The sequence below is a fragment of the Sebastes umbrosus genome, chromosome 21 (assembly GCF_015220745.1).
Source record: "Sebastes umbrosus isolate fSebUmb1 chromosome 21, fSebUmb1.pri, whole genome shotgun sequence".
Lineage (NCBI taxonomy): Eukaryota > Metazoa > Chordata > Actinopteri > Perciformes > Sebastidae > Sebastes > Sebastes umbrosus.
The window spans coordinates 8,023,702-8,046,010 of record NC_051289.1 but is presented as its reverse complement, the minus strand read 5'-3'; the positions used below and the strand labels follow the sequence as shown (position 1 = coordinate 8,046,010).

The 22,309-nt window shown below is 39.1% G+C and overlaps 3 protein-coding genes across 3 annotated transcripts; 1 reads left to right on the top strand and 2 right to left on the bottom strand.

The window, feature by feature from the left end:
* The first annotated feature begins 548 nt into the window (after positions 1–548).
* Positions 549–5,300, top strand: fastkd3 (FAST kinase domains 3). The gene is made up of 7 exons (XM_037757212.1): positions 549–705; positions 1,696–3,170; positions 3,342–3,427; positions 4,377–4,551; positions 4,638–4,707; positions 4,817–4,931; positions 5,089–5,300. Exons 2-7 carry the CDS (start codon positions 1,727–1,729, stop codon positions 5,185–5,187), a joined length of 1,989 nt encoding a protein of 662 aa, XP_037613140.1. The 5' UTR covers positions 549–705; positions 1,696–1,726; the 3' UTR covers positions 5,188–5,300.
* A 554-nt stretch (positions 5,301–5,854) lies between these two features.
* Positions 5,855–11,363, bottom strand: LOC119480698 (charged multivesicular body protein 5-like). Its single transcript, XM_037757213.1, has 8 exons — positions 11,182–11,363; positions 8,376–8,480; positions 7,754–7,800; positions 7,551–7,644; positions 7,376–7,447; positions 6,962–7,070; positions 6,297–6,412; positions 5,855–6,209 (listed from the first exon to the last, which is right to left on the bottom strand). Exons 1-8 carry the CDS (start codon positions 11,248–11,250, stop codon positions 6,159–6,161), a joined length of 663 nt encoding a protein of 220 aa, XP_037613141.1. The 5' UTR covers positions 11,251–11,363; the 3' UTR covers positions 5,855–6,158.
* Positions 11,364–14,224: 2,861 nt separating this feature from the next.
* On the bottom strand, positions 14,225–21,825 carry LOC119480207 (delta-type opioid receptor-like). The gene is made up of 4 exons (XM_037756256.1): positions 21,491–21,825; positions 20,585–20,844; positions 15,894–16,246; positions 14,225–15,595 (listed from the first exon to the last, which is right to left on the bottom strand). The coding sequence occupies exons 2-4, from the start codon at positions 20,833–20,835 to the stop codon at positions 15,066–15,068; spliced, it is 1,134 nt and encodes a 377-aa protein (XP_037612184.1). The 5' UTR covers positions 20,836–20,844; positions 21,491–21,825; the 3' UTR covers positions 14,225–15,065.
* Between the last annotated feature and the right edge of the window lie 484 nt (positions 21,826–22,309).

The following is a 22,309-nucleotide window of genomic DNA, read 5'->3' as shown; positions in this document are numbered from 1 at the left end:
CTATAAAAAAAGCTGTAATTTAGTATGTCAAAATGTTTTCAAAAAGTCATTGTATGTCAGAAATTCATATAAAATTTATATAAAAGTAACAGTATTTTTATGGCATAATATACTTTGACTTATTTTATGACTTTCTTATGGCATACCATACTATGATTTTTAATAATGAGTTTTTAATGGCATACAATGCTATGACATTTCTTGGACATTTTTGTGACATACTATGCTATGACTTTGTATGACTTTTTTATGAAATGTTCATGACCCATTTGAAATGAGTGGGATTATGCATGTTCTGTTACCTGTATATCGCCCTCTATTGTCTGAATGAAACATTAAACTGCATGGTGTTGCCTTCACATGCTGTAGGTAAAGATAGGAATTACATGTGAATCATACATAACGTTCATCAAAGGTGAAAAGGTTGATACAAATGACTTCGTATGGTGATGAAATGACTATTGACGTTACTTAAACTTTCTCAGTAATATTTCTGTTACGTGGTTAAGTTTAATTACGACCAAAAAATCGAGTCATTGAGTCATTATACAATCTGAAAATACCGAATAACGAGGTGCCCTGAATGCCTCAGTATACTTACGGAACCACGTTAGGTGCTATGTTAGCATGTGAGCATGACAGTTAGCACAGCATCCTCGCTGGTACCGGTTCTGTGACCCCTCCTGCAATCATGGGAATGTCCAGGTATGAAGTTTGCCGGTTTCATCTTCATCAAGTGCTGTTTATTTATCACTGTGAGTCGGTGTGTCAGCCTTTAAACACGCTAATTAGAGCAGGGAGACTCTTCTAGGCTAGCTAGGGAGCTAGCAGCGACCTCAAGGTTGGTTAGTTAACAGCAGAGTAATGAAGCAGCAGAGTGCTCTCATTGAGACTGGGTTTAATCTATTGTTTAGTTACATAGTGGAGATTTGCATGGTGTCCTCCTCCTTAAATTATATCAATGATATCAACTCTGATAGTTGTATTATCACTCTTTTACATCCACTACTATTGATTCTTATTATTAGTCCTACTTGTATTAGTTATTATTACAGCTGCTGTTTTCTCTCTCTCTCTCAATTCAATTTGCTTAATTGGCATGACTGTCAGGTGAACAATATTGCCAAAGCGTCAATTCAATAATAAATAAAAAAGAATATAAACATATACTGTATATACATATATACAATTAATTAAACAAATTACAATATATAGATATTTAAAAAGAACATGCATGTAAATGGAAGAAAACAATAAAGAAAGAAGTAATTAATGTTTGTTGTGTCAATAAAACAAACAAACAAATAAAAAACAATAACAATATATTGCAATATCAAAGGATAAATGTAAAAAAAAAAACATTAAGTAGAGGAGTAAATAAAAGGCAGAGTGTGAGTTCCATCTATTATGTGTTGTTGTTGTTGTTGTTGTTTCTTAGGCTGTGACATGCACTGACATATCCTGCAGCTTCTATGGCGATGACACCATTTTCTCCAAGTAGATGTTGTATTTTATTTTGGTCAAAGGGGAGTTTTTCCTGGCCACAGTGCGCTTGGTGGATCTTGTTGGGTCTCTAAACTATGGTGTAGGGTCTAAGACCTGCTCTATATATAAAGTGTCTCGAGATAACTTCTGTTATGATTTGACGCTATATAAAAATAAATTGAATTAAAGTTTTTGTTTCCATTGTTTCAGCTGGGTCTGAAGAGTCCTGGAGAGCAGGGTCATGGCCCTGCAGCTGATCCAGAGATGTCCACTGCTCTGGCAGTCTTGGATTCAACGTGTTGGACCCGTCTGCACCACCAGGCTCCTGAGTACAAACTGTGAACGTCAGCCTTTATGTGTAGCCTGCCTGTGCACCTCAGCTGGCGGCTGCATCCACAGACAGGGCTGCAAGAAGCTCCAGATAAGAAGCCTGTCCACCATTGTAAAGGAGCAGTCATTCGTCGCCAGCAGCTCTGTAGGACTTCACAGAGATTCGGGCCCTCGGTTCCGTCTGACCCAGCTGCACCGACCCACGGCTACAGAGGAGCAGGCTTTCCAACAGCGTCTAGGGAGCTGCTCCTCGTCCCGGCAGGTCTTCACGCTGCTGCGCACGGTGGAGATCATGTCTGACACCATGGCTGCAGCAGCACTGCACCGTGTGGCCGACCTGGAGCAGGAGGGGAACTCTCTGAAGGATCCCACGGTGCTGGAGAAGGACACCATCAGAGCTCTGTGCTTCCAGCTGGAGCAGGACTCTGGGCGGCTGACGGATGCTGGGCTTGTATCGGCTCTCCTGGCTTGCACCCGCCTCTTCTTGGATCCGTGGAGCACGCTGATGGTGCGGCTGGTGTCTGAGAGTCAGGAGAGGTTGGACCGAGGGCAGATGAGCGTAGGGCAGCTGTGTACTCTGGGCCAGGCGATGCTGGCTCTGGAGGGTCCTGGTTGTGTGATGCTGGAGCAGGTGATGGAGCAAATCCAGAAGCAGGAGCCCGCCCAGTGGAGCCTCGCAGATCTCATTGCCGCCTATAGATTTCTGCAAGGTGGCGTTTGTGAAGATGGAAAACACCGGAACCTGCTGAACGCCATGCACACCCACGCTGTGACAGTCACCTCCCGCATGGATCCTCCCGCTGTCGGTGGGGTGCTCAGTGCTCTCGTGACCCTGAACCAGACACAGGCCATGCCGCTTGTGATCAATCTGTGTAAGCAGGCCGTACGTCATGTACCTCACTTCACTGATGAGGAGCTCACTGTTGTGCTCGGGGCCCTGATGCATTTTGGTCACAGCGATCACTACTTTGTGGAGGCGATGGAGAGGTACGTGCCCACGATGGCCTTCACCTCCCACCCAGAGACAGTCACCAAGGTGAGTCAGTTCTTCGGCCGGAGGAACATCCTGTCCCCGACCGTGTTCGACGCCATCGCGGAGAGCTTTGTGTACCGAGCAGACGACTACAGCACCAGCCAGGTGGCCCGGCAGATCATGGCTCTCGGAAAGCTCGGCTACCTCCCTTCCAACGCCGGCGCGGTGTTCAGGAAGGTCGAAACCATCCTGCGCACACGCTTTTCACACTTCCAGCCCCGAATGCTGCTCAACCTGCTCCACTCCTGCACCCTGGTGGAGAGGTTCCCTGTTAATTTTGTCTCCAAAGTTTTCAGCAGTTACTTCCTCCAGCAACTGCAAGGTAAAAACACACCTGCTATATGTGCAACCTTTCCACGAACGCATGATTCAAAATAATCTACATCTATTTGGGGGAAGGTGTTGGAGGGGCTTCCTCTTGAGACAAATTTGTGATATTAGTCTATTTAGATACACCTGACTAAAATAAAATCTAATATTGATTGTGTTCCAGAGCAGGGCACGGGAATGGACCGGATCGTCCTGGCACAGCTGACCCAGCTCTACATGACTTTGAAGTTGGAGTGTCCTTTCTACGAGGTAAAATGTGAAGCTATGTCAACGGTTTGATATGTTAAAGATGAGGCTCGCCCAGCAGAACGACAAAAGAATAATGCACAGCCACAAACCTGAATACACACCCTCTTACTGAACATGTCATCAGTATGTGAGGTTCAGTGCACTCCAGTTATGTGTGATAAAACCTGTATAGGCTATCACAACAACTAGTTCCTACATTTCCCACAATTACTGTAGAACTATTTGGGTTCTGTTGCTCAGTTTGTAAATGGATACAGAACATTTCCTGTTGCAATAATTAAAAAACAAGTGGTTGAGTCCGAAATTTCATACTAACAGGCTATTTAGTACACTAAAACAGTATGTGAGATTTTTTTTTTTTTTTAGTATGAAGCCAATAGTCCACGAATTGCATACTATTTCTGGTGAAATATTTCAGCATGCAAACACTGAACACTACAGCGGCATACTTTTTTTTTCAGATTATTTTTTGGCCTTTTAATGCCTTTTATTGATAGAGAGAGAGTTAGTAATGAAAGGGGGAGAAAGAGGTTATGACATGCAGCAAAGGGCAACAGGTCGGATTCAAACCCCCGGCCGCCTCGGTAAGGACTCAGCCTTGGTACATGGGGCGCCCGCTCTACCAGGTGAGCTTCAGCTGTCAGAGGAGCAAAGAAACTAGAAAATACTCACATTTAAGTAGCTGGAATCAGAGAATTTTTACTTTTTTTCTTAAAAAATTACTCAAAGCGATTAATCAATTATCAAAATAGTTGGTGATTAATTTAATAGTTGACAACTAATCGAGTAATTGTTGCAGCTCTAAAGGAGGATAAAAAAAAAAAAGATTTCATTTCTATATCACTGAAACAAGTCCGCCTTTTGTCTTCCAGGTTGTAGCGTTGATTTGGTTGTGATGTATTTGTAAATTTGGATTTGTGTTCCTTCACACCTTCTGTCTTCTCCTCAGGGTCCCAGGCTCCTTCCCAAGTACCGCGTCAAGTCCTTCCTCATGTCTGGACGCTCTCTGGAGACGCCGGTGGACTTGCATCTGTACAACTCCGTGAAAAATGGACTGGTGGATTTGCTCGGGGCTCGTTCGTACTTTGGATCCAAAGTTCTGACGCCGTACTGCTACACACTCGGTAACACAACAGCTGTTTATCTCCTAAATGTTTCCTGTAGTCCACTTAACAAGAGCTTAACATCAACAACTTTTTTGTTCTTTTAGACGTGGAGGTAAAACTTGATGAAGAGGGCTACGTGCTGCCCGCCAGTCACATTGATGAAGTATACAAAAGGTAAATGGTTTTATGTATTACATGAGGTTGCTACACTTAAGATTGTTGAAGTTCATCTTTTAGATCTGCAGTGTTTTAAACACATTGGGTCACTCGGTGTGTGTTGCAGGATAGCGCTTTGTATTGACGGACACAAGAGGTTCACTACAAACACAAGGCAGCTACTCGGAAAAGAGGCCATCAAGCAGCGACATCTGAGGCTTCTGGGATATGAAGTTGTTCAGGTTAGACCCTCATCTTTGCTTTTGTGTTCTTTGGGCATTTTCTCCCAGATTTTCATCTCAACGCAGAACCAGTTTTATCCATTTAGTTTTCTGTTAACTTGTTCAATCTTTTGTTTTTATGAAAATTACTGAACACGGATTTCTCTTTTTTTTCTAGATTCCTTACTATGAATTTGAAAAACTGCGAAGCAAGACCAGTGTGGTGGAGTATCTGCACCAAAAAATCTTCCCTCACACGTACAGGCTGAGCTGGTGATGAAACAAATAATTATGCTGCGAATGTGACTTTTGTCGTGCCCTTTCTTGCTTAAAGAAATCAGTATTTATTTTTTCAAATAAATGTAAATAAAAGTGAATGTTTTTAAGTTATCGATTGCGCACTTCCATATATTTCACTTGGCAATCATTGTGGCTTTTTAGCTAAATGAGACGCCATAATAGACATGAGTTAGTTTGCTACTCACTGTTTGATGATCCATGATGGTTTCAGGTGGTCCGAGGGTTGTATGAATGGTGAGTTGACGGGATGTTTAAACTGCTTTGGCTGACTGTAGCATCATAAACAAAACACCAAACATCCCCCAAAATAAACAGTCCTTTACAAAAAGTTAAAATCACTGGGGAAATAAACAAATGAATCAAACCAAACTAAGATTAAACCAGACAAAATAACTAAAACATGCAGCGGGTAAAGATGGTATCTTGTCCACTAACTTTCAACACACCTGACTTCAATAAGATCTTCCTGAGCTGTGAGGTCAGGTGAGGCTGTGCACTAGTTTAGCACCAAAAACTACCACTAGGTGCCATCATACTATTTACATTGAGGTAATTAAAAAGAATCTAAAAAAGCTTGCTAGAAGTGGCTTTAACAGCTATACAGTGACTTTGGTATAAATAAAAGCTTTCGAATGACATCAATGTATTGTTTGAAAAATATAATTTATTTTGTTCTTGGCAACAAACGCTGCAGAAACTGTACAAAGTTAAGAGAATCCCAATTCAAACAATCACCTCAGATACATATGATAGAAGCTCACGCATAGAATAATAATAATCAGCTTTTAATTAAAGATTCCTGATTTTAAGTTGTAGTTCATCATTCGTTTGCCAGCTTTGGTTATCAATGCTGCACTCAATGCATCACGGCTGGGAGTGTCAGTTGGATAAATACAAAAAAGGCTATGATACATGTAAAACTAGCACGAGTGTTCAGAAGTGCTCCTTTTATGTAGCAGGAATCTGAGGAAGGCCAAACTCGTCAACCAGGACACCATCCTGAAATGAAAAAAGAAGAATGCCCATTAATGAAAAATCTCTGTGAACTAATAAAAAAAAAAAAAAAAGAAAGATCCTGTGAAGTACCCTGTTGGTGGACTTGTCGCCGGGGACGCCCTCTGGGATGTTTGGAGCTGTTGAAGCCTCATCCAGGTAGGAGCTGTCGTCATCCATCAGGAACTCGTCTCCCAGAGCATCCAGCTCTGTGGAAACACCAACAGTTCAAAATAACAGCCAATGGCAGCCATCATCACATTGTGTGAAAGAAAGGTCTTGACAATAACATATTTGTTATATTTTATGGGTAATGAGCAACGGCTCCTGAAGAGGTTAGCGTGGATGCTGCAACAGCATCAGTTATATCACAACTGGTGGGAATTTCTTCATTGAAAGAAGAGCAACGAACGGCACTGAAGGCTTTTCTTGATGGAAATGGTGTTTTTGCTCTTCTCCCGAGTCCGACTAGCCGAGTTTGATTGACAGATGGTTCATCCAATCACCTGCCAAGTATTTTTTTGAAAGTGCCCGCCCTTTTCCAAACAGTTTCCAATGACGGCTTCTCAGATGGTTCTGTTTAACAAACCATCTGGCGCGTCAGGTAAACTGAGATTACTTTTAATGGGGAATATTACGACAAACACTATCACCTCTTTATAAACTGCACACTGTGGCTGCTGATATCTGTGGCCTCAGCATTATACTTCATATGACATCTAATAAATATCCTGGCATCCTGGAAGTATTTTACTGACCCGCTTCCAAGTCGGCTTCATCGATGTCAGGCGTGCCATAGCTTCTGCCCAGCGTCTCCTGGATTTCATTGGCGTCCTCCATCATGTCCTCGAGGTCATCTTGAAGATTCTGAATATCAAAAGAATATTAAAAAAAGAGTTCAAATGTTTGCATTTCATACCATCGGCTGTTTAACAAAAGACTTCTATTGTGCGGAATGCCGTACAGAAGTTTAAAGGGATAGTTAGAGCGTTTTGAAGTGGGGTTGTCTGAGATAATTATCCATAGTTAGTGTATTATCTACAGTAGACGGCGGTACATTAGGAGGGGAATAGGGGTGTGTTATCTTTAAATATATACATCTTATCTACTGACAGTAGATGGCTACTATGGCCCTCCTATTGAAGTCAAATTTGAAGTCAAAAAACAAATACCTCAATCTTATTAATGTCCACATGCTTGTATGCTTTCTTCATTTCTTTGAGGCCGGTTTTCATGGCATCAACCTAAAAGGAAAAAAGGAAAAGTTAGCAGAAAGACACATTTTCTTCAGTTATTATCTCTCTGTGTGGAAGAAAACCACATCTGGTTGATAATTTACTCTCTTACTGTGGTTTTAGTGTCTTTAAGGGTCGAGATTGTGTAGTTTGCTTGTTCCATGTTGAACGACTGCTGCATGAGGTTATCTTTCTGGCCCTCATACCTGGAAGATATAATGATGAAGTAAAGTTAGACTTTCACGGCAGTTGACGTAGAGAATAACATTTGACATGTTTCATATTATAAACACTTTGGGAAATAAAAGTACTTACATTCGCTTCTGCTTGAGAACTCTCATAGCCTTTTGCTTGACCATGTTCTGGTAAATGAAGAAATGATTGAGAATACATAAAAAGTTATACCAACTGATGATCAACACGAAACATAAACTGGAACAAAGTATATTATCAGTATGTTTTGTTTACTTATTCTTTGATCAGATAGTTCCTGATTTAAATCAAAATGTTGCCAATTTTAGACTGATTTCTTTTATTAAAAAAAAAGTTTTGTAGAAAATATGTTTACTTTTCTTGGCGTAAGGTATTGGAAACAGTATCATTTTTGTAACATATCTCATGATACAGAAGTATATGATGTTGTTATAATAATAATAATAATAATAATATGTTTATTCAGTGATATTCTGCAAAACGACCTTATTTTACTGACGAGAACTCATTAATTTACTTCTTATATTTTTCTTTTTAATAGCCAACTTACACCCACGTTTCGAGCTCTGCCTTTCCCAGCATGTGTGTGTAATAAAAAGAAAAATGTAAGAAAAAGGTGTGTGAATACTTATTTTATACTGACACGTGACTTGAATTCGATCCTGGCTGGCAGCACCCTAAAGGGTTTCAAGAGAAGAGCTCATCACTGGACAATGAATCTCACCTTTGAGGGCCCATCTCTCATCTTTTTCATCTGATCCTTGTATTTCGCAAGTTCAACATCTAGTTTGCCAATCTTCTTTTCAGTGGACTCCGTACGCGAATCAACCTTCAAGTAAAAAACAGAGATAAGGACATTGATTTTTGATCAATAACAGTAGTATAGATGCAGTAAAGTCTAACTAACTGATGGAAAGGCCTTTACACAGTAGCTTAATTGAGGCTAATTGAGTACCATCAAACATATCTGTTTCCTACTCCACCCCAGTTAACTCTAGCTAATAATAGCTCAGCCCAGACAACCTGTATAACTGGTTGAAGTCAGCTATTTCACTGAAAGAGCGACATGGTTTTTGTTGTATGCAGGGAATGAAATTAGAAGAGAATGCCATTGGTTGTCGCTCCTCTTGAGTACATTTCTATTTTATTTTATTGTCTTCATACCTGCCAAATAACAGGGTAAATGTTGGCTGTGGCAGGTGAAAATTTCAAGTCACCTGCCACCATGGCAGACAGGTTTTCCTTATATTAAGAAATATTATTTTAAAAAAAGCAATTCTAAAGCCTAAATAAATATATTATAACACTTCATTTTACAGGTCCGCAAATTTCATGGTAATAAGGTGATAATTAGCAAGTAACCTATGTGAAATTTCTTTGGAATTACTGCCAAATAACCCCAATATTTACCTCAAAATGTATTGAAAATGACTTTGTTATAAACATTATTTAATAATTATATTCCACTATTTCTCAGTAGTTGGTAATTGATTAAATACATTTCCAGGAAAAGAATACAAAGTGAATTGATATGCTTTATTTCCATGTCTGCTGGTAAATAGATAATAATTAGCAAATAACTTCTTTGAAATGTCTTAATAAACTCCCTGAATCCTGACATCAGCTACCAGGTTACATCTGTGTAGATAATAAGTCACACAATGGTGAGATTTGTTTCTGATCAGAAGAGTCTTCTATTGGACTATAAGGACCGCTCCAACTCTCACTTCTTTTAAAACAAAGCTTAAAACTTTCCTGTTTGCGGGTGCCTTTTATTAAACCAGATAATGATCTGACACTGCACTATAACTTTTACTCTTTTGAGTTTTATGCAATTTTAGCTTCTATCCTAGCTTTTATTTTTAGCTTGTTTTTATTTTCTAATCTTTAATGTTTTAATGTTTTTATAACTGTTTTAATTATTTCTTAATGTTCTTTTGCATTTTGTCGCAATGTTCTTGAATGTTTCTGTAAAGCACTTTGAATTGCCCTGTTGTTGAAATGTGCTATACAAATAAAGCTGCCTTGCCTTGCCTATTAGTTTTCCACCTTCGATGAAGAGCAGCCTCTTCTCAAGCCTAAAGGCCCTATTTTAACCTTTAGATGCTATTTTAGTATAGAATTATTATAATTAAATAATGGTTATAATAAAGTAATTTTCGATGCATGTTGAGGTAAATATTGGGGGTAATTTGGCAGTAATTCCAAAGAAATTTCAAATAGGAAACTTGCTAATTATCACCTAATTACCATAAAATGTGCAGACCTGTAAAATGAAGTGTTACCTAATATAGTCATGCATTAAGGTTACATGATATATATCATTATTCTACAGGCTGGTACCACTGACTCAGTGTTTAAAGCTTTCTACATATAGATTTCAGACGTAGTCAGGTGAGGAAAAAGGTCAGACCCTGCTTGTATGCCAGTTAAATGGCTCAATTTCCTAAGGGCTTTTTTCCAGGTAACTGGCTAACCTGAATGTTTCATATAGTTGAATTGTCGATTTAGTCTTCATCCATGTTTAGAAAATGACTTGTTTTTAATTTGACTAAACAATATATTGCACAGTTTCCAATAAAAAAGGACTATAGGGCTACAACTAACGATTATTTTCTAGATTAATCGATTAGTTGTTTGTTTTGTTCTATAAAATGTCAGAAAATTGTGAAAAATGTTGTTGTTGTTTCCCAAAGCCCAAGATGATTTCCTCAAATGTCTTGTTTTGACCAAAACTCAAAGATATTCAGTTTACTCTCATAGAGGAGTAAAGAAACCAGAAAATATTCACATTTAAGAAGCTGGAATCATGGAATTTTTAGGTTTTTTTTCTTAAATTACTCAAACCGATTAATCGATTATCAAAATAGATGGCAATTAATTTAATAGTTGATAGTTTAATAGTTGATAGTTGATAGTTTCGATGCATTTTGAGGTAAATATTTGGGGTAATTTGGCAGTAATTCCAAAGAAATTTCAAATAGGAAACTTGCTAATTATCACCTAATTACCATAAAATGTGCAGACTTGTAAAATGAAGTGTTACCTAATATAGTCATGCATTAAGGTTACATGATATATGTCATTATTCTACAGTCTGGTACCACTGACTCAGTGTTTAAAGCTTTCTACATATAGATTTCAGAAGTGGTCAGGTGAGGAAAAAGGTTAAATTCAGACCCTGCCAGTTAAATGGCTGAATGTCCTGCTCTAAATGACATAATGCTGATTCATGCTTTAACAGGTAGACCTATTGTTTTGTTTAAATACCTTGTTTATCAACCGAAACTATCATTACAGTGTGTTAGGTAAAAACGCCCAATGGGATAATCCTGTCTTGTATCAATACTGGAACAACTATTAACCTTTAAGATCCTTTATAATGACCACATGGTTAGTTAAATGTGGAAAACGTTGGCCTCTTTTCTGTTTATAAAAGTAAGCTAACAGTTAGCTAGCCAAGAAGGGTCCATCTTTGTTTACTTTGTTTTGAGACATTGGTTTAAAAGTAACTTCTGGATTATACTCACGGTTCCTATGCAGTCCGTGAGGTTCGGTGGAGGAGCTTTGGGTTTCCCGCTGCCAAATATTCGGTTCATTTTGTCTAAAAGATGAAGATTTAAGGCTTTTAAGAGGAGAAGAAAGCTGCGTTAGCTCTGCTGTCACCGTCCAGCTGAAAACACCCGGAAGAGACTGAGAGGTGACGTCAGAGGAGTCACGTGGTCATCACTCACTCAGCCACACCCTCCAAAACAGCTGTTATCATTTATTTATTGTTTAGATTATTTGTTGTGTTTGTATTTATGTTTCTTATAAAATGAAAAAAATATTTAAAAATATTTTAATAATAGTAAATTATTATAATTTTATTGTTTTTTTTCTGGTTTTCGCAAATAGAAAGAAACAAAACATGATATGTAGATGTATTAAAGGGACTATTTATAACTTTCAGAAATGCTTGTTAACAGCGACACCTGTGGCCGTTAAGTCAACGAAAGTCGGCGTCGGGCTCCCGCTTTGATCGCTCTAAATAGACATGAACGAGTAGCTCAGAACAGTGAGGCGACACACGTCAGCTAAAACCACAATATCACTCTATATTTCACCTGCTTGGCAGTAATGTTAGCTGACCAGACGAAGGTCTCTCCATGAATCACTGCTGATCTGAGTGTTGGCTTTTCCTGCTTCAGCAAAAGCGGGTCGGTGCCGAGGCTGAAGCAGGAAGAGAAACGTTATCTTCTCCCGACTGCGCCCGCTGGGAGACAGCGGCATCCGGCATTCTCGCTACGGAGCCCCGTCACTCTACAAGACACGGAAAACCTCTGTTGGTCTGGAGGAGCTGCAGCAGTTATTTTCTGCACAAACGTCCACTGTACATTCACTAGATATTCTCAAAGGTAAACTAATTCTTGTGTTCTTGTTTATTGTGCTTTATTACCTGATCATGTGGCCCTGTCTTATAGAGGGCCCCTGTGTCAACATCTAGAATTAAGAGCTTCATTATTTCAGCTAATGTTGTGCTTAAATGTTGCATAATTCTAAATGTGTTTGTATTAAATGAATCCCCACACCCAGATACAAGCAGATGAATCCATCCATGTTCTCCTCAGTCTGACCGCCTGCTACAAACTAATGTAAGCTCTAATGATGGCTGCAGTCAACCTTCTGCTAATGTCAAGTTATGTCCATGCAACTATCAATCATTGTAGGATTTATTTTTTATATTTTAGTAATTGTATTTTCCGTCCTCTGGAGGGAGCTGCTGGCATACAGTAAAACAGCAAATCTACACCTGCAGAGGACTCCCGACCTCCCACTACAATTCATCTCTAAAGAACTAAAACTGCTCTTCATCCATAATATATTCTGTCAATATTCAAAAGTAATGATGCAGTGAAAACACAGAAAGACATTTCTGGCAGCATCTAATGTAAGGAGACTGTGACAAACAGAGAATTTACAAATAAATCAAAACAACAAGCTGAGCTCGTCACTGCAAGAGAAGAGAATCAATGTGGATTTGTTAAACTTGCTTTAATATTAAGCGCTTCACACAGAGGATGTTTTGATCAATACGCCTCGGCTGACAGCAGACAAAGCCAATATACAGCAGCAGCAGCAGATTTAAACAGTATAAGCACAGAGATTGAAAAGAAAGCAATGTTGTCTTGGTCACAGTGTGGTTTCTCAGAATAACGTCTCTTAGTTTGTTGTCAAGTAATGTGTGCTTTATCTATTTTATGCCAGTATACATAGAGATTTCCTAAAACCCACAAAGCTCTGGTTTAGGGACACAGAATGTGCATGAAAATTAATTTGTATTATTGAATTATGTAAATATTAGCTGACCTCTAATGAGATATACATCATGAGTAATCATATGTTTATATAATACAGAGTCTATTTTCAGTACATTCAAAATAACAGCACAGTCCATCAAGCATACAGGCTGCAGATGTTGCTGTATACTATTATAGCAATGGTCATTGACATGCTACTAATACTGTATATTTCAATGATGTCTGTGCAAAGATTTTTTTATTACCTATACAAAATAATGTATACATACTATCATACTGTACAGTTTCATGTTTTCAGATACTGATGAGAACATTTCCCTACAATAATAGCATCAATATAGGACTACGTGTATCATGGTAAAAGCCACACAAAGCACACGTGATTGAGTTATATACCATAAATTTAACAACTTATCAAACTGGACACAACTCCAGAGTGATAGAGAGCCCTCTGTCAAATTTTAAAAGCACATTCAAGTCCAGGATTTTTAACTTTTCTCATCGATAAACTTGCTTTGATGCAGCTGAGTTTGTTGTTGTTGTCCCAGTGACTTCAAAGTCCAACATAAGTCAGTTCTCTCACGCCGTGGTCGATCAGCACGATTCAAACTCTTCACAGAGGTCAAAAAGATTTTGGCACATATCTGCTGTCAGTGTTTCATGCAGCTGCCACTGACATGTTACACTGTATTAAAAAAACAGTTGCTGTTTGACCCCGTTCAGTAATCATTACTGATATCAGTTCCCGCTGCTACAAACGTGTTATCCTGGACTGTTAAAGGCACATTTGGCTATAGAAACATTATAGGAGGAAATGACAGGAAACTAAATGCAATTGAATGAGCTTAAAAACAGAAAAACAATGATGTAACAAGGATACTGTGCGAAGGAGCCAATCACGTTACAGTTTTCATCCGTCTCTTTCTAATTTTTCCATTAAACAATCAACAAATTTCCTGAGAAATTTTGGCATTATATTCTCATTACTTCTTATGCAATACTGTTTGGGATGTGCCACATGGTTTGAGGATGTCCCACTCATACAGTAGGAATAGAGGGCTCCAGGGATGACGTATTTTTTTTAGGCCAACCAGAAATTTAGCATCGCCCTGGTTCCCTCGACAAAAAGCCAAAGGGATTTTTATATTGGGTTTTGGATGATTGCAGAAAATAAGCTCTGTGGCAAACAGACGTTTTTGATACTTAAATGTTTTGTTCAGCAAGATAATCTCCACAACTGAACACCACTTTTACGATTTTTGAAGTGTGAATGCAATCGGCAGAAGTAAAAAGCTAACGTCAGGCTATAAACGAACTACAATGAGGCTGTAAAGGCGGACGAGTCCGCGTGATGAGGTTTAGTAGTGTCATGTAGCCACTTGTTAGCAACGGCCTTTTTTAAGACATATTAAAGCTTCAAAATTCACGAGTGGGGTATTTATTCATGTATTTTATGTCGTAGAACAAAACGTTAAATGCTAACTCATTTCCGGGTTTTAGGACTCATTCCTGTAGCACTCGATACTTAGAGTTTGTATCAGTTCTGTTTTAATAATATACTCTCACATTTGGTCTTTTTCCCTGCTTAAAGGAGTAGCGTGTAGGATTTAGTTACATCTAGTGGTGAGGTTATCGACTCCGGCCCAAGTAGGAAAAGTTAACAGTGTTTGGTTTGTCCGTTCTGGGCTACTGTAGAAACATGGCAGTCGGCTCCGTGAAGAGGACCCGCTCCTTATGTAGATATAAATGGAACACAACGGTTCTCATTAACAGGTGATTATACACTAAAGAAAACATACTTATTAATATTATATTCCATTTCTGCCAATAGATCCCCCTAAGTGTTACACACTGGTCCTTTACACCTCTCTTCATAACACCTGCCATGAGAAAAACATTAATCAAAATGGAATATAATTTATAACGTGAAACCTTCTTTTGATCTCTGAAATTAAATCATATGAATGTTGGCACTGGTTTAACCCCAAGAAGTCATAATGAAAATAAAATCTGTAATAGAGTCAAAACTACATTGTTGATGTGACGTGGGTTAGGCCCAGGTCATGCGAGTCTTCTTTTCCAATGTGGGAAATCGAAGACAGTTCCACTGCTAGTCATGCCGGCTTTCTAGTCCCATCCGGGTTCTGCAGAGGAACAGCGGCCTCCCGCAAGCTGCTGGCCGTCTTCTTGCTCCCCGACACCTTCTCCCCCTTCATTTTGGCCGAGAGGCAGAAGTCCTTGAAGCAGCGTTTGAAGTTCTCATCCAGAAAGGCGTAGAGGACGGGGTTCAGGCTGCTGTTTGTGTAGCCCAGAGCCACGCAGAAGAAGTAGGCGGCCATGATGGCGGTGGTTTCGGGTATGCTCACGAGCGCCTTGACCAGGATGAAAATGTGAATGGGCGTCCAGCAGACCACGAACACGGCCACCACGACCACCACCAGCCGCGTGATCCGCCGCAGGTTGCGGTCTTTTTCCCGCGAGCCGGACAACATTCGGACGCTCTTCAGCCTCAGGACCATGAGGGAGTAGCACACGGTGATTATGAGCACAGGCACGACGAAGGCGAAGACAAACACGCATATCTTCATCAGTGTGTCCCAGTACACGTAGGGCTCTGGGAACTGTAAGGCACACTCGGTTATATCTGCAGGAGTAAAGGAGAAAGAGGAGCTGAATTAAGTGATGAAGTGCACTTGCGCTTTATCATAAATAAATTTCCACTCCGCCTTTCTGCTTCAAATTTAGCAAGCGGTTATGGAACAGCTAATCTGCACTCAAAAGGGAACATTTTGCTCTAAACACTTTTCTTACATCATCTATATTCAGGATGATGCATGATGTGTGGCTAATGGAAAACTCTGCTCTGACAGATATATATTTCTGCTCTTAAAATATTATCGCCACATGCTCTTTATTCAGGGACGGTGAAAGCTCTTCCTCACCGCTCTTCGTCTGGGTGCCACCCAGGACAAAAGCAGGTATCCCCGCTGCCGACGACAGGATCCAGATGCACACGTTGATCATCTTGGCTTTGATCGGCGTGCGGAAGTCCAGGGCCTTCACCGGGTGGCACACGGCCACGTAGCGATCCACGCTCATCATGGTGAGGGTGAAGATGCTGGTGAACATGTTGTAATAGTCGATGGCGATGAAGACCTTGCACACCACCTCGCCAAAGGGCCAGGTGTTCAACAGGTAGTCCGTACTCTGGAAGGGCATCGTGGTGGTGACGAGGGCATCGGCGAGTGCTAAGTTGAAAATGTAGATGTTGGTGGCTGTCTTCATCTTTGTGTACCTGTTGAACATGCAGAACACAAGGTTGTCCTGTAGCGAGGAGGAGAGAGATGACCAGAGCTAACCATCCACCTATAGAGACTGATGTAGCAGCTGTATATCGCCTGGCTGGCTCTTTAGAAGACCTGTCTTGTTGAATCATTATGAATTAAACATCGTCCATTAGTCCACACTGCTTCCTTGAATCCGTAATGTAATTTTTCAGACTCACACTTCATTGTTATGTATAGTATGCTGCTGACTGCAGGCCATGTGTGGTCAACCTTTTCTCCCTTCAGTAAGTTATAATAGCACTAAAGCAGTATGTGATGACTTTCGCACAGTTTAATTTAAAGTTGTAATTGTTTAACCAGTGGTGGTGCCTACAGGATGCAACGAAGCATTGAGATTAAAATAAGATCCTTCAGAATTGCCTATTCTGATTCATGGTGGGCAACATTTTCATGGCAAACAGGAATCACATATAGAGCATGAATTTCTCAAAATTAAACCTAATTTTTTTTCTCTTTTCCATTGCTAAAATCCTTGGACAAAGCCATACATGATAATGTTGCAGGGCTGACGACATAACAGATTTTTTTAGATGTTGAAAGCTGTTAAAGGAATGAATCTACATTTTCAGCCTGGTCTCACAAAATGGTGTATGAATAACACGCCAATTTCTTAAGTCATTTAGTGCGTTATCACTACGCATTTTTTGCTTTTAGGGTGTTATTTCACGCCATTGCAATAGACGCTCAGCGCAAGTGTACCGGTGAATCAAGTGATGTAGTATAAAGAGCGAGAAAGTCAACATACTGTAGGGAGAAGGTCACGGTGGATGGGTGGTCAAACAAACACAGGACTTTCACCCAGGAGACCGGTGTTAGTTGTCCCATTGACTACTAATTTACGTAACAAATGTCCTGATTTTAACCCAAACCAGGATCTTTTGCTAAACCTAACCAAGTAGTTGTGTTTGAATTCACAACATTAAACACAACATTTAAAATTGTGACCATGCGTCCGTGATTGACGAGTTGGGAATGAGAATTGGGCATTAAATGACATGAAAAAAGCTTAAAATGTGTGACATGACACGCAAAATGTCGTTAAAAGTGGCGTGCTATTTATACTCCATCCCATGAGATTATATTGACATTTTTGGGAAATATGCTCCTTGGCTTTCTTGCCAAGAGTTAGATAAGAAAATCAATACCACTCTCATGTCTGTAGGTTAAATATGAAGCCCCTGTTATTTCTCAAAAATGTTGAAATGTCGTCCTTTAAACATGCATTATTGGATTTTTACTACTTGGGGGCAGCACAACAAGCTGTAAACAAAACACTGACATATTATGTTAGCAAACAGTCGCCTATCCAGCAAAGTTGTGTTTCTGTTCACCTGCTGAATGATAGTCCAATATTCACTCGCTTTTAGCTCTGTTTTTGGTCTCCACCTACTCCTGAGGGGAATATCTGGCTCTTTAGCTGCTAAATGTTCCACTATGTTCACCAGCTAACTTTGCTAACTTGTTTTACTGTTGTTTGGTGTTGAGCAGGTAACGTACAGTGGTTTTATCTGAGCTTCATCTGCCCGCTGTGACTGGATACGACACTGATGAGAGCCGTGAGAGTGAATTAAAATATAAACAATGAGCTGAAAGATGCTAAAACACTCCAAGATGAGGGGAAACTGCAGAGTTGAGTGATAATTATGTGTGTCTTTCATATTACAGGAAGCCTATAGTCATACTGTTAAAATGAAAATATTGATTAGAGCAGCTTTAAAACAAACCATTTAAAGCCATAGAGGGTGAACTACCACGTCAGATGCTTCTACTAATGGCTTATAGATCAATGTGTGGCCTGTAGACTTTGTGTTTGAATGAGGGTAATTTCAGAGGTTGTTTACACTAAATCAGCATAAAACACCTGTTTACTGCAGTTGAACCGTCCTCCACGGAGCAACTAAGCAGTAAAACGTAGTCTTTTTCTGTAACTGAAGTGATGAAATTGGCTTCCTCCGACAGGCGTCGCAATCAATCTGATTTGGGGTAATTGTTGTCCACCGACCGAAGCATTCTGGGTGCCACGGCTGCGTTTCACATTATATCAAAGGAGATTTGTTGGCTCTCACACACCATAAATAACAGCCAATGAGGTGCAAGCGGGCTATCAGCTTGATAAAGCACCGCCGGTTCCAACTATGATTAATATCATGTCCACCACACTGGGAGAAATCTACAGAATATTGTTATTATATTTTGTCGCTTGGGGGTTATTAGATTCATAATAGGTCACTTTGAAGGAAGAATCAATTCTATATTGGCATGCTTTACTCATTTAATGTTGAATTAGAAATGACAGCATTGATATTAACCCTTTCTTTATTAAAAATCCAACTGGTTTTGTCCCTTGTGACTTACTAGCTGCAACACACATATATATTTAGAAGTTGTCCCAGCCATTTAACATGCATTAACTCTTCGGATGAGCTGTATAAGTGGGCTTAAGAGTAGAGGACCTGTCTCTCTCTTGAGCATCCAGGCACTAAGAAGAACTATGACATAGACCAGATGGCCTTGAGGTCACAGTGAAAGCTCAAGGGTTGGTGCCAGTGCCTTCTCCACCTGTAATAACATTTACAGTGACTATGGAGGAACACATTCCTCTGCATGGACCTCTGTTGTTTTCTGTATAAATTCTCTAAACTATAATTAGTTAGAGGTGGGTGATATGACCAAAAATCTTCTATCACGATATAGGTTATCTCATATCTCGATAACGATATATATATATATCACGATATAGCATGCTTTCTAGTTATTCTATAGTCTATATGAAATAACCACACGGTAAAGCCTGTTGTTGTAAACCCCCTGAGCACTTGACAAATGAAAATAACCGGGTATTTTCTCATTTAATTAAGAACTTTAGTGCAAAATGAACATAACGGTTTCAAGTGGAGAAAAGGATACTAAATATTTCCAGCTATACACTGACTATGTTTACATGCATGCACACAAATACAGAGCAATCACATTAAGTTAATAGTTTCATTTAAATACACTGGGGTATTCCCATAATTCTTATTATTCAGATCTCCTGAGAAATTTGAGTTAGTATGTGCTTATCATCAATTTAGACGAAGTAATTGTGTATCACGATATCTTGATATATGATTTCATCACGATACGATTCCATTGAAAGACGATAAGTTATCATATTGAATTTCCAGACATTTTCCTGTTAACAATGATCCCTTAAGTTCAAACTGCAGCTTGTTTCGCTACTTTAAATCACAATAACATACCTAATAACCACGTGGTAAAGCCTATTTATTATACTCCTATGTGAATTAAGTACTTGACAAATCAAAATAAATAAATATTTTCTCATTTAATTAAGAAACTTTAGAGCAAAATTAACAGTTTTAAGTTAAATTATTGAGAAAAAATGAATAAATATTTCCAGCGATACACTACATGCATGCTCACAATGAAGAGTAATAACATCAAGATAATGGTCTGATTTAACTCCACTAGTGTATTCCCATAAGATAATTCTTATCAATTCAATATTCTGAGCAATTTGAGTTAGTATGTGTATCACGATATCTCGATGTAGGATTTCATCACGATACGATTCCAATGAAAGATGATAAATTATCGTATTGTGAACTAAATGAGGTTAAGAACTAAATAAATGTTATTTTATCCTTTATATCATGACATACGACGCATATTATTTAAAAAAAAATAATGTAAGACTGGAGCCTTAATTGAATATCTTTTTGATAATGTTTTTGTATTTTCTAAATATTTTTCCTGAAGCATGATAGGGGTAGAAAAGTAACATACGATTGATAAATCCCTGACTTCCTTTGTCATGTTTGGCTTTGTGTCTGTGCTTAGGCAGCTGTGTTTGTATGTCTGTGACTGTTTATTTGTTGTATTTCCATTGTGAGGTATAACCTGGAGCATTATTTGTGGGGTGTTTGTGTCTGGATGATGTTATGTTTGTATGTGTACTGTTAGATGATGCTGGTGTGTTGTGTTGTTAGATGATGGTGGGCTAACATGCAGGAATGTTTGATGTGTTGTTAATGTGTCTGAATAATCCCATGAGGGATGGGTCATGTAAATGACCAGACACTAAATGATTCATTCATATTGAATTTCCAGCAATTTTCCTGTTAACAATAATCCCTTAATTTCAAACAAGCTTGTTTTGCTTCTTTAAATCACATTAACATTCATATTATATTGCTATATAAGCTTACAGTGCATTTCTGGCACACCATACAGACTAATTATTGTATGGATTATTATCCTTTTAATTAAAAAAATGACCTTACCTGATGATGACATACATGACGAGGCAGTTGCCCATCAAGCCGACCACAAACACCACTGAGTAGACTGCAGTGATGATGGGGATGATGGGAGACATGCCTTCTGACTCCCAGCTCTCATCGTGGGTCACATTGGAGGATCCAGACACCCAGGATGAAGAACTATTCACCGGACAGTCCTCCAGCAGCGAGGACAGGCACTTATTATTATTATTATTATCTTCTTTGAATATCTCAACCGGAATCATTTCCATTTTTGACGCCTGTTTGTTAAAAAAAAAAAAAAAAAAAGACTTTAAAGTGGATAAATAAAGAATACTGTTATGGCAAGCAGTGATGAAAGCAGTGATGCAAATAGGTGAGACTGAGCCACAAAAACGCACATTAAAAACACAGATTAAAATGGAAATAAATAAAATCTGTTAACACCTGTTTGTTTAAAAAAAAAAGACTTTAAAGTGGATAAATAAAGAATACTTTTATGGCAAGTATAATGATAATGTGGGCAAATAGGTGAACCAGAAATACGCACAGGATTAAAATGAAAATACATCTGCAAAAGCATGCAAGCCTTACAAACTTCACTTGCACACTTGTAGATGCATGCAAAACGCGAATAAACACACAGGAGCAGCAGCCTTTCATGCAAAACGTCAACACATCATTATGGCAAGCAGTGATGAAAGCAGTGATGCAAATAGGTGAGACTGAGCAAGAAAAACGCACATGATTCAAATGAAAATAAATAAATAAATACACATGCAAAAGCAAGACAGCCTTACAAACTTAACTTGCCCACTTGTAGATGCATGCAAAACAGTCGGAAATAGACACACAGGAGCAGCAGCCTTTCATGCAAAACATCAACACATCATTGTAATTTGCAGCTCTGCAGGTTAATGTACTCACCTTGATGGAGCACAATTACGCACCCTGTAAAATGTGTTTCTTAAAAAATGTATTCAGTTTTGTTTCCTTGGTGAAAGCTACAGCTCATCAAAGTTTGTGGATGGTTCCTCTGCGCGCCTGGAGACGAGCAGCAGCAGCTTTGCGGACACTCGTGCACGAGCACTGATGGAGAGGCGTCGGGAGCGCGCAGCCAGGCTCGACCCACTGCGCGCTCACACACGCGCACCTTCATCCAAAAATATGAGATGACAATAACCTGCTGGCAGGCAGGCACACAGCATCCTACCATCTCATGTCACTTCGGAGTAAAAACTGTTCACCACAGAACAGAGGTCTGCAATCTGAGATTTTGAGAAAAAAGTCATAATATTATGAGAATAAAGTCAGAACTTTACGAGAAAAAAAGTCGTAATATTACGAGAATAAAGTCATAACTTTACGAGAAAAAAAGTCGTAATATTACGAGAATAAAAGTCATAACTTTAGGAAAGAAAAGTCGTAATATTACGAGAATAAACTCGAGAAAATTACTGTGAAATGGTCTTAATATTGTAGATTTTGTGACATCACAAAATTACAGAAATCCTCACAGCTTGTTTGAAATGCACATTTTCTGAATACGGGCTGTGAGTATTTCTCCATGGATTGACTGATTGATACTTTCACATTATCTATATAGCACTTCAATCTGCGTTATAATAAAAACGACATGAAAATCTCACATTTTACAATATGGGAACTTTAATACATTATTGGGCAGTAAAATAGCATTAGTAATGTATTTGTCCCCTAATGATGTCCAGAATCTAAATAGTCAGA